This window comes from Prinia subflava, chromosome Z (genome assembly GCF_021018805.1).
Source record: "Prinia subflava isolate CZ2003 ecotype Zambia chromosome Z, Cam_Psub_1.2, whole genome shotgun sequence".
NCBI lineage: Eukaryota > Metazoa > Chordata > Aves > Passeriformes > Cisticolidae > Prinia > Prinia subflava.
Window position 1 is genome coordinate 36,042,653 of NC_086283.1, and position 12,921 is coordinate 36,055,573.

Consider the following 12,921-nt stretch of genomic DNA (forward strand, 5'->3'; position numbering starts at 1 on the left):
TTGTATGATCCATTGTTTTACTGTTTCAGTTAAAATTCTTGTGCTGCAATTACACATTTTCTTACTACAATTTATAATATATTTCTTTGTCCACTTCCTTGTAACATATTGATTTCCAAAAATCACTGTTATAGAAACAGTGGAGTACTAAAAAAGTTTGTTGTTGATACGGATTTTTTGCATGAATACAAAACAATCAGCTTAGGGTTCTGTGCCTTTGTAGCTTAATTCTTTAGTACCTTTGCAATACTTTCATCAGTAAAAGATGCTCTTAAGCAAATAAAGTTTTTGTCCTTTTAAAAAGAATAAGTGTACAGTCAGAGATATAACAAATGGCAGGCTTTTATATTAAATTTTGAAAATGCTTACCTTTGGATAACAGTGCATCCTATAAAGAGTTGTATGATTTCAAAGAATGTCCTTCATGATGTCTCGTTTAAGATTATATCATTTTAATGTAGCCCACATTTGTCAGAGGTCTTTGCTCCCAAACAGCCTCTGGAAGGATGGAAATAAACCATTACCATATCTCGCTGAAAACTGACTTAAATCATTTCTCAATTATTGTCATATTTGTTATGCTGGGCTGAGAGGTTTTTTTAGGGGGTTATTTCTATTACTGCTACCTCATGTTTTCATTTTAAAATTTAGTGTTTACTAAAGTACTTGCAGTATTAATAATCCCATGGTAGTAGTGTTAGTGAAGATTTGGTAAATATGCTGTTGTGGACCACTGCATAATACAATTTCATGTTAGTGTTTTCCAGCTGTTGACATGAGTGAAATGTAGATACTTAAAGATTAGTTGATGTCGTAACATAGTTAATTACACAGTTAATTAAGTTTCGAGTGTCTATGGTCTTGTATATCTGGAAAAAACAGCACCAGCATTTTTAGCATAACTGTTGTCACCTCTTCAGCTACCAAATAAAAGTGATTTTGTTGTTGTTGTGCAGAGATATCCTGAGAGTTAGGAAGATATTTCTCACAGCGAACTTTTAGAATGAATGCTTCACTACTATTTTTTTGTTTCAATGTGTGAAAAAGGTATGCTGCTTATTGACAAAACATCTGACTATGGGAAGGGAAGCCAGCTGTTCAGTCTTTTAAGTGGTACTTTATAGCCACTTAACATCATATGTTACATTTTACATCAACATCATCACAGTGGAAGTGTTTGTATGTCTTGAAGGTGGCTGATTGTCACTATCTTACCTATCTAGTCTTACAAATTAGAAGGACCTTTTAGTATAAGATCCAAATGATATTTTATTGAAGGAGAGCGGGAAACTGGGTTACGATGTGATACACAGCAATGCTGTCCACGAAAAGTTTTGTGTTTCTGCTGAATTGACACTTAAGCTAGCTTTAACTTTATTTTCACAAGGAAAAACAGAAGGTAGCTCTGTAGTTACCAGGTGCTATTTTGCTCCTGAAGTATGTCAGTTTCAGAAATTGAGAGAGTTTAAAGTAGGATGGACAGCAGCTGATATGACTTTTAAATTAAAAAGAGTCCTTTTATTGCTAATATATTAGACGTAGCATAGAATGAAATAATTTTCAAGTTACCATTGATCTTTCTAAGAGGTATGATAAGAGCAGCTCTATGTGATACAGTGATACAATTGAAATACAATCCATTTTTCACCAGATAGATTTATGTTTTTATTAGACTACAGAGAATGAGCATAATAGTATACATCATATATATATATATATATTTAAAAATAAAATATTGTGTAAAAAATGATGAGGCAAGAGTGTATAAATCATTTGATTGCTCTTTATTGTGTTCTAACTGAATAGGTTTTATAAAATTGTGTGACATGACAAATCAGATGTGGTTTTCAGCTGTTGAATTACCTTCAGTGTTTTTGTACTGTACCAATTCTACTTGGTGCTGTAACAACAACAAAAAGGCCATCTGTGTGCAATTGTTTTATATGCAAATTTTAATGTAGTAAGTGGTTCATTCATTCGCTATTATGTAACAGAACTCTTATTACACTTGAATGTCAAGTTTATTTTTGCGGTGGTTTATAGAAGCAGTTGAATATGAACTCTCAAAACTACCGTCATTGCTGGCCTGTTTTGGGTACAGGGGTAGTCTCAAGGTTATTCTCAAGTGTGAAGTTGTATTCATTGGGTTGGCCTTTTGTCTTCATTCTTTCCATTCACATTTACTTTGACTTTTACTGCTTATCAGAACCAAGTATTTAGATTATTTTTCCCTAATTGATGGTTTAGAGAATTACTAACATTTCATTTGTGAGCAATTCACAGAACTAAACTTGTAGCTTATATTTAATACTTCTAACAGGAAATAGAGTACAGAGCTTGAAATCAAGCCTTTAGTTTATAACTTGACGTGATTGCTAAGCATGAGGTCACTTCAGCAGTTGATTTTTATTTGTGTATTCAATTTTTTCCTCGGCGAGTACTGCCTTTTAGTTCTGATAAAATAAGATTTTATGGGACTATATGCCAGTAGGAGATATTCTAGGTCTTCATCAACAGAACCATTGCCTGGAATTCAACACAATTATTTAGTATTAATTGTCTCTCCACAGAACCCTGAAGACTATAAACTTGCGAGGCTTTTCACAGATGCCTAATTTGACTTAAATCTGATAAACCTTGTGTTGGTTTAACAAAGCCTGCTTTTTTTTTGGTGGGGGTGGGTAGCCACACTGGTGGTTTCTGTGATAAGCTTCTAGAAGCTTCCACAGTGTCTAACAGGGCCAATCTCTGCTGGTTCTGAGGATGGACATGCTGCTGGCCCAATTAGAGAAGTTGGTAATGTGCCTCTATGATGACACATTGAAGAAGAAAATCCACACAGGAGCAGTTTTTTCTCGGGGTGGGGAGGCGCCACTGCTGGGACCATCTCAGCAGTGCACACACAGCCATGTGGCTGCCACCATCTCGGCACAGCCCGTGGTGAGCTTTGCCTGCCTGGCTGTCCCTAGGCAGCCATGCTGCAGGTGGAAGGGCAGGGGCAGCCACAGCGGCTTCTCCTCCCCAGTGCCCCACGTGAAGAGAGGCGTTGAATGGGGCCAGCGCTGTGGCGGCCGCACTGCCTCTGTGGTGGCAGCTGGGCCGTGTGGCCAGCAGTGGAAATATGGCAAATGATTCCCCCACACAAAACCTAGACAAAATCAACTTCTCAACATTGTGAGATCCTGCAGAAGTCTTTAAACTGGTGGAATTTGTTGGCACTGGTACTTAAGAGCAGCAGGCTTTTTTTGTAATCAGAGAAAGAGGAGGAAGTGAGGACATGTGGAAAAAGACAACATGGCAGCACCAAGGTCAGTGAAAAGAAAGAGGGGGAGGAGGTGCTCCAAGCATTGGAGTTGAGATTTCCTCTTAAACTATGGGGAGGTAAAATATCTCCCTGTAATCCATGGAGTCAATGGGGAATGCAGAGATCCAGTTGCAGCCTGTGGGATGAGCTCCTCTCATGCTGGAGTGGATGGATGCTGAAAAAAACCTGTAATCCAGTGGGAGACCCAAACAGAGGGAGAGGGCCCTTATTTCCAGAGATAGAGAAAAAAGGGCCCTTGCTTCCAAACAAGAGGAACTTATCTTTAAAAGACTATACCTCATGAACTAGTGACTCACACCATGGCAGTTTTGGGAAAACTGTTTTGCTTATGGGAGGGACTTACATTATATAGCAGGTTGGGTGAGACTGCTACTTGTGAAATTGGAACCACACAGGATAAATTCACAGAGAACTATCTCCTGTGGGAAGGACCCCATGGCATAGCAGAAGAGAGACTCCTCTGCCTAAGCAAACTGAAGAAAAATTTCAAGTGACAAACTGACCAAACACCCCCACATGCTGTCTCCCTGTGCTGTCAGTGGGAAGGGGAGAGGGGTTGGGGGAGAAAAGGTGTTTTAAAGGCTTATTTTAGTCCTCATTATCCTCCTCTGACTGTTAATAATAATTTTACTTTGTACCTTTAAGTTTGAGCCTGTTTTGCCCTTAGACTATTTTCTCCTGATCCTTAACTCATGAGCGCTTTGTTCCGGTTTTTAAGGGTGCCTGGCATGTTAAGCAGTTTCAAACCATGACAAACTTCAATCTGACCTAATTAACAGTAGTTTAGTCATAAGGATTTTGAAGAGGGTCTATTTGGTTGGGCTGCAATGAGGTCAGTGCTAGTAAGTGCTTAGAGCATTGTGTCTTCTCCATCACTGTTTGATATAATTATAATAATTATTTGAGAACTAACATGATCATTACCTTGTGAACTGTAGATTCAGAAAATGTCTCAGTAAGGATGTTAGTATGACATGGTCCACCTGTTGATCATAACTTTGCTGATTTGTCAAGAAGTGTTTACCAATATCAAAACTTTACAACAAAGGAATGGAGGAGTTTCAAACAGAGTTTCAAACTATCTCATTCAATTTTCCTGTATCAGAACTGGTGTGTGCAAAGGCTGATGTGTTTTAAACTGAGATGTGCTGTAGGAGTTATCTTTCTTTTGAAAAAAATCTCGGCTTGTTCTGCTCTGGAATTTTCAGGAAGTAGCTATGCCTCACATTCGTATTGGTCAAGAGATTTATCAAAATCTTGGCAACTCCAACCAAAATTCCAACAGTGGTTGAGTATTTGTAAGAATTTCAAAATGAGGGCTAATTGTAGAGGGAAGAAAAGGGATTTTATCAGTTGTACTTGGATGTAATATTTATCACAGCTTTCAAAACCAATTTGACTCTTTTGGGTGAATATAACTGTCTTGTTGTACAAATGTGTTACTTTAGTGTTCAGTTGAGAATTTGATGCTGGTAGAGATACTAGAGCAACATTATTAAAATCTTTGTTAAAATAATAATTGTCTGATCACTTTATTGAACTAATTGCTAGGAATAAGTAAATAAACTAAGAAAGAAATGTAATTTTGTTCCTGTGCAAACTGTGTTGTCTTTGTGCATAATCACTGAGTCTGGGTTAGTTGTTCCATATCAACTTGCTAGCTGGGCAACACAGTTGCTCAGAAATTGTCTGTTTTATTGATATACAATTTCTTTATTCAAATATTCAGCAATTATCACTGTGTTATTACCATAGGTGGTCAATTAGCTGTCCTCTACATCTACAAAAGCTATAATCAGATCTTTGACTGCCCCGTGAAGTATCCCATTTCATTTCATATGAGCATATATGAGATGATAGGTTTTGAACCCTTATTTGTCACTGTCATATTTTGGCCAATGGAGTTGAGAAACTCTTGTTCTACTGCCTGTCTTCTGAAATAACTTACCAAAATGAAGTTTACATCTTGTGACTGAAATATCTCAAGCCTTTAAAACAAGAATGGAAATTAAAGGTGGGTGGGCAGTGGTTCGGTTAGAACTGACTATTCTTATATTAAGCTGCTGAGTAACTTTCTCTTGCTAAAGCGTAGCAAGGTTATCACCACTCTATTTCTTCTGGTTTCGATGACACCGTTACTTTGCAGTTAGAGTGGATATATTTTGTAAGTTGCTCAATTAGAGCTATGCAATAGTTCAAAATCCTTTAACCAGGTGCTGTGTCTTTGGTTTACATCTTAGGGTTCAATATCAAGAGAAAGTTTAACAATGAAAGTGTCTATGTGAATTATACTGCTAAAAGTGTTTTTCCAAATTTTTTTACTACTCACAGTAGATCATCTGATACACAGATTTCCAAATCATATGATTGTTTTTTGTACAAATGCCCAATACCTCTAGCAGTCAAGCTTTTTAATGAGCAATAACAGTAGTTTTATAACTGCTTACATCTTCAACAGCAGTGCAAACAATGATCTCATTTATTTTAAAACTGTCTGTTCTGAATAAAAGACATGTAAACTGATTCTAAACCTGTATTTCCATAAATGTGAGGATCTTAAGAATAAGGAACATGAGGTTAAAAGATAAATTCACTTTATAGCTTAGCAGTTTAATTTAACCAATATCATTGTCATTTTATGGCTGCTCCCTATGCTAGATGAAATAAATTGAAATGTGTGCTTAGAAATTGAAAGGAGTTAGTAGATCATACTTCAGCTTACTCATAGTAATCTTAGGCAATGGAAAATGATATATGGAGACGGCAAAGCTTATTCTGATATCAAAACTTTTCAAAATAATGTTGTGTAACACTCTATGAAAGAATGATACTGCTTACACTATCAATTCCATTACAGTACTTTTTTTAACTGTCCATTGATGAAGCCACTTAAAAGTGTTCACTCCAGATGATTAGGTTATTTGTAAAAATGATCATTAACTTAATAAATAGGAGCGCAAAAGTGTTCTTACATTGAGATTGTCTCTCTGCAGTGCAAGTACTTACCAAATGTTTCTCCAGAAAAGCAGTCTGGTGTGGACACAGATAATATAACACAATTTTGCTTTGGTTTTTTAAAGAGCTGCAAACACTCTAACTTGTAAGAAGGAGAGGGTATTTCAGTCAAATCATTTTCACTTGCATAATGGTATCCCAATAGTACTAGCCACAAAAAAAAATATGTGCCTACAAAGGCTCAAGATACTACTTGTGTGGGACTAAAGGTTTGTTTCTTGAAAAATCAATCAATTTAAAAAAATCCATATAAGCATAACCATCAGGTTTCTTTGCTAGAGAGAAAGGGGTTTTTTTCTTTGAGGTTTTGCACTCCACTACTTCCTTAGTAGGTTGATGACTGGTTTTTTTCGGTTTGTGTCTGAATAGTTCCACAGGTTCCAGAAAAAAAGTTGAGTCATCTGTGGACAAAAAATTTATTGAAGGCTGTTAAATTTGTACGTCCATAGTATGTATGTAATGTCAGTAGACATAATCTGGATTAATGCCTCAGTATGTTCAAAAGGAGCTAATTTGCTGCTCTTAAGTTAAAAAAAAATACATTTGCACTTAATGAAAAAATATTCCTGGAAAAAAGGAATATAGCACATTATGTGACTTTTTAATAAATTGTACATTTAAGATAAAAAATAATTAAAAACATTAAGTATATTTTTCACATCAGAATTATATTTTTGTTTGCAGTTTGTGAAACTTTTGCAAATTTCTTTTTTAAACCAGGAAATCAAAGTCTCATTCCACCTACACTGATATGAAATTATAGAGTTTTTGATAGCAGCCTTGGTAGTAAGAATAATTTTAATCATATTTATCAGAAATCTTATACTTAAAATGCTTGCTTTGTAAAATCACATAATACACTTTTTAAAAAAATGTAACCAAATTTAACCAAATTCCTAAATATTTAATTCATATAATTCATGTAAAGGAGTAAGTAACTATAATTAACCATATTCTTGTATTACTGAGTGTTGACAAAATTCTTAGTAAGATGCAGCAGTGGTTGTGAGACCCTGTTTACCTACAGTATTCTGTATGCGGTAAATAAACAGGATGAAAATATGTTTATTCAATCAAAACCAGCTTTAGTCCTAATTAAATGTTTATTTTGGGAGCATAAAAGGATTAAATAAAATGAACATGGTTATCATGATTTATACTTGTGGGGGAGGTAAGGAGCAGGCACTGAAATCTATCTATTTAATCCCCTTATCAGTATTGGGACCAATTACCAAAATGTCTGATCTTGAGAAGGCTGTAGCTTCTTCATAGCTTGTTATTTATTAGCTTGCTCACAGATTCATATGTCAAAGATAATTGTAAAAATTTACTCATAATAGTGGTAGATTGGTAGAGATCTAACAACAGTAGTGTCTTTTATATTGCACAATGCTGTAATCTATTTGGGTATGTTTGCAATACATCAGCACAACACAGTAAGAGCCTACAATAGTGTCCCAGGAGCCAAGGTATATAAAAAGGACATTTACTTTCATAGTCCTGAGAACAGGTTTCACAAGCTAAAAAGATACTTGCTAATCTTTTGTGAAGTTTAGAATTGGAATTCATGCCTGGACTATTAAACCTAGTTTTGCCTAGATCGAAATTCTATTTTTCTAACTGAAACTATATAAAATATTAAGCACTGCTTTAGAAAAGAAATGTAGAAATGAGATACCAAAAAGGTGTTTTTGTAGGAAAAGAAATAGAATTAGATTGTTTTGGATTGGATTGTTTTGTTTTGTTTTCACCTAAGTGTCCACACAAATAAAAATAAAACATTTCTGGATGTTCAGTTGTTCTTGTGATCTTTGCAGCAGAAATCACTGTAATAACAGACACCTCTGGTTTCATAAAAAGAGTTATAATTCTAGATGAATGTTAAGGAGTGGATCTGCTCCTTGAAAACAAAGTCTGTTTTCTTTCAAATATTCTAATGACAAAACAGGAAAGAGAAGATCTGCTTTCTCAGCACAACTGGTTCTAAAATTAATTTCAACATTTTCTGTGATGCCAGTGGGTCTTTAAGAAGTTATTAATATACTTTATGTTTTATAAAATAACTGCTGATTGCTAAAGGAGCAAAATGACACATTCACCTTTGAATATAGTAATTGGTTCAGTTTATAGTCTCTGCTTTATCTAATTAAGCAGCAAGGACCAGATATAAGGTTGGAATGTCTTATTCATTAACTACTTTATTAAAAAGAATAAGATTGATTGAAAGTAAAGCCATCCATGCTCTTGCTGAGGATGGTACAGTGTGGCCTGAAGGGAAGTTTTTTTAGGTGTAGCTGAACAGTAATTAATTGTTAATTCTGCAAATTCAGATCTTATTTTGTGAGGGTAGCTTAATCCATGAATAAGAAGGATTTGTGTTACCTTAATTTTATGTAGGTTGTTTTTTTTTTTAATATGGAGTATATAAAAATACTTTTGTCTCCAAATAATAAAGAAAAATCCTATGTGTTTTCTTTTTTTTCTTTTTTTTTAGCATAGAAAAGTGTCTTAAGGACCTGCAATCAGACATAAATGAAATATGTACTGATGAAGTACTACAAAGCACAACTGACTGCATTCAGTGGCTAAGTAACTGCAATTTTAGTTCTCTCAAACCTTCTTCTACAGACCATGGAGAGTTGCTGGAGTTCCTTAAGACCCTGGTAAAAATTGTTTATTAAAGACCTTAATGTTGGAAAGTTGGTTGTATGATTGGAGGTGTGAGAGTGGGTGAGTGAGTTCAATTGGTTTTTTCATTTCACTCTTTACTGTTGTGAGGTTAGTTCATAAATTCATTTCTCCAGCATGGTGTTATGTTTCCTTTTGATCATGCCTTAAATAGACAAACTTGGAACAAAATATTTTCACGGATGCTACCATATGTTCACCACTGCTTGGACTGTTTTATAAAACACATTGGTAAAAAAATCAGAAATTACTATCTACACTGAGGCTGTTAGTGTTACTGCATGTTCTTCACTTGCATCAGTATGAATTTAACTCATCTAATGTATGTTTTTGTCCTTTATGCAATATTTAAGCATAAACTTCCTACCTGCTATGTGCCCAGAAGGGTAGGTGGTAGATGCCGCATCCCTGGAAATGTTCAAGGCCAAGTTGTACTGGGCTCTGAGCAGCCTTATCTGGTTGAAGATGTCCCTGCTTATTGTAGAAGGATTGTACTAAATGAGCTTTAAAAAAAGTCTCTTCCAGTCCAAATGATTCCAAGATTCTATACTTCCCAACGAGAAAAATGGGAGCTACATTCTTTGTTTTATCAAGTTATACAATTAGATGCAACCAGAAATCAAATTTCACTTCAATGAAAATTGCCACCATTTTAGAAAGTATTTTTATCCAAGATTTTAATTAAAATTTTCCACTTGAATATGTGTGTGGAAATGGAATTGAATTGGCAAGATAAGTGAAATTTAATCCCTCAGTAAATGATGATCTTCAAGTTTATATATAAACTATGTATGTGTGCATTTGATATGATACGTGTATGTGAAGTCAAAACAAATAAACAGTATCCAGTGATTATTCTTTGTCACTTGCATGTCATGGTTTAGTTGTAGACCGTGAACAACTTTAGGCTAAGATTAACTGTGATAGAAGAGGAAAACTGTAGGGGAGTGTTTCCTCTGGCTAGAGCACAAGCTTCATAAAATCAGCTCTTGTTTTTTTTTAACTCTTAGAACTCTTGTTGCTCTTTCTGTCACCATTGATTCCACTGGAATTATTTGACCTGTGTCAAATGAGCAAGTAACTTCTAGAGACACCAGGTCTTTAATGCTCATGTGGTGAAGAGTGATTTTGTTCTCTTCTGACAAAGATGATCAGTATGAAGATACTTGATCTAGATGAAATCAGAGGATCCCAGAAAAAGCTGACTGTGAAGTTCTTGCTTTCAGGAGTCTTTTGTTATTCCTCCTAGTCTACCTAGATCCTTACTGAATTCTCTCAGAAGGTGGCATGGCACTGATGACTTATTTGTGTCCGTTCCCTACATACTTCCTTCTCCAAGGTCTATTCAAGCCATATGCCTGAACAGCAGATGGCGGCATTTGTTTGGAAAACACTAAAATGTCCCCATCTTACACAAAATGTGCTTTCTAGCTCTCCAGCTTCCCAGGAGCTTACTAACTGCATGACAGTCTTGCTGTGAGCTGTAGTATCCAGTTAAGCCTTGAGAATGGCTCTGTGGCAGACTGCTAAACAGAGAGCAAAGTGAGAAGCCTGAAAGTCTCAATTATGCACAGCTTATCATAAAAACATTTTTGGAGCTCAGCAACTTTCATGTCACTGTTTCCAGGCTTATGGCTTCTTAGATAATCCAGTCTGTTGAGTAGATGGAATTACAGATGAAAAGTGTATCTGAAAAGAACAGGGCCTATGCCTTTATTAATATTCAGCTCTTTATTAAAGTGGTCAGCTCATTATTAAAATCATCAGCAGGATTGCAAAGTCCGATCGGAGTTTTCCACACTACTGCAGCCATCTGAAGGAGCAGGTGCTATCCCAGTGGATGCTGAGTCCTTATTCCCATAGAAACAGCTGGCAGTTCTCTCTGGTCAACCATCAGAAGGCAGAGCACTGGCAGTCAGCTCTTTGCCCTCAGGGAAAAGTTTCAAGAGTTTCCCATTCTCTCCATCAGCCAGCTCAGCTGGCCAGTTCCCATTCCATTCAGGCTCCTCACAGGTCATGGCCAATCTTCAAACCAGGCCAGGAGGTGCATCCACTCCCCGCTCAGCCAGGGCACTATCCAATTCTCTTCTGACGAATCCAGCTTCCTGTCCTGGGGTGCAGTTTCCCCAAAAAAAACCTCCCAGGATCCACGGGGGCAGCCCTGCCCTATCTGCATATCCAAATGCATATGCATTTGTCCTGGTCATAGCCGAAGTTACTCTTGCTAAATGAGGTAGTTACAAAGGACAATAGGGCTATCTAGGTGTGGGCAGCTTCTTTTCACATTTCAATTAGGTAGTGAAAAGTTGCCAGGCAACTTTCCTTCAGGGCAGCTCTCCCTGCTCAGATTGTCTGGGGTGTGGGGGGTGTTACTCTAGCCAGGAGAGGGTCAGTTGTGGGGTGGTTGTTTTGTTGTTTTGTTGTTTTTGTTGTTTTGTTTGTTGTTTTGTTTTTTTTTTCTTTCGTTCCTAACATATCTATACTGTCTGTCTGTGTCTGTAGTACTGACAGTACTACAGTGTGTCTGTAAGAAGTTTTATTCACAGTTGATAATCTTCAGTTCCATAAACAGGTCTCCAGTAAACTAATTTCTGTAATATTTTGCATTAATGAGATTATTATGATCAGACCTTTTTTAACTTTATATCCCTATCCATTGAACTAATTAGATAGGGGGTTTTTTGTGCTTTTAATTAAGTATATATAATTCATATGCAGTAACAGGAACCTTTTTTCTACTTCTGGACAATATCCCTATTCATTCTTATCCTTTATTGTGTGCATTTATTTTGTGAGGAATTTTGTTTATCTTTTAAGATGCTGGGACAACTGAAAAACAGTACAAAGTTCTTTCTGGGATTTACCTGGGGTGCTTTGTTTACATTTATTCTTATTATCATGCATTTGTAAATTCTTGTGAAAATACTGAGAATTTCTTCCTGAAGCCTGACAATGTTAATTATGTGAAATTTTGTCATTCTGTGTACTGTCTTGTAGCTCAGTATTTAAAAGCTTAATATATGCACTAACACATTGTCATTAAATTCTGTTCCTGCTAAAACAATGGCAGATTCTTTTTTTAACCAAGCCTTCATCTTACTCTACTTGTTTATTGATATGGTAGATAGTTGTCCATGCTAGGCAGTAGTCCGGTTGGTAAACTGCAACTGGTTTTCCGTATGTTATTGTTGTTACTAACTTCTTGTGCTCAAAAGGGAACTTTCTGTCCTTCTCCAAAACCTGTGGATACTAATTTGGATATTTTTCTCTTGAATAGCATTGGCATCGCCTTTTGCAATATTTTTATACGTTGATTTTTAAATTTAAAAGCCTATATCAATATAGTTAATGTGTGAAGACACTTGATGACACTTTCCAAAGCTTCAAAGTTCACTTCAGATACTTTTTCTGAATATCACTAAGTCCAACATGACACCTGCAAGTTTCTGGTTTTAATGCTGTAGTTTAAATTGCAAAGGGCTTGAAACAATCCTTAGATACATAAAAATAAAGCAGTAGGGATTTGCTTGGAAATCATTTTGATTCACCATTGAGGGCAACAGGCCTGCACTGTTTTGACAGCTTCTCTTGCTTTGTACAATTCAGAATGAGTATTTGATTCATAAAAACCCTGCAACATTTAAAGTTCAGGCTCAGTGTATAAAGTGTGGGGAAGGAAGAAAACAAGATCACAGTCTGGAGTGATCTCCTTTGTTTTCCAAGTAACAGTAATGTGTGATGGGGCCCTGTTCTCATGGAGATGGCTAAACACCTGCCTACTATGGAAGAAGTGGATCAATTCCATGTTTTGCTTTGATTGTGTGGACAGCTTTTGCTTTCCCTGTTAAACTGTCTCTCAACCCAGGAGTTTTATGCTTTTACCTTTTCAGTGA

At 36.1% G+C, this 12,921-nt stretch overlaps 1 protein-coding gene across 2 annotated transcripts in view; it reads left to right on the plus strand.

The window, feature by feature from the left end:
• The window catches only part of KIAA0825 (KIAA0825 ortholog), a 245,789-nt gene that overhangs the window by 38,356 nt on the left and 194,512 nt on the right, over positions 1–12,921 (plus strand). For both annotated transcript variants that reach the window (XM_063421904.1, XM_063421905.1), the window contains exon 3: positions 8,835–9,003. In XM_063421904.1, coding sequence (XP_063277974.1) covers positions 8,835–9,003 — 169 coding nt within the window. The remainder of the gene's footprint in view (positions 1–8,834; positions 9,004–12,921) is intronic.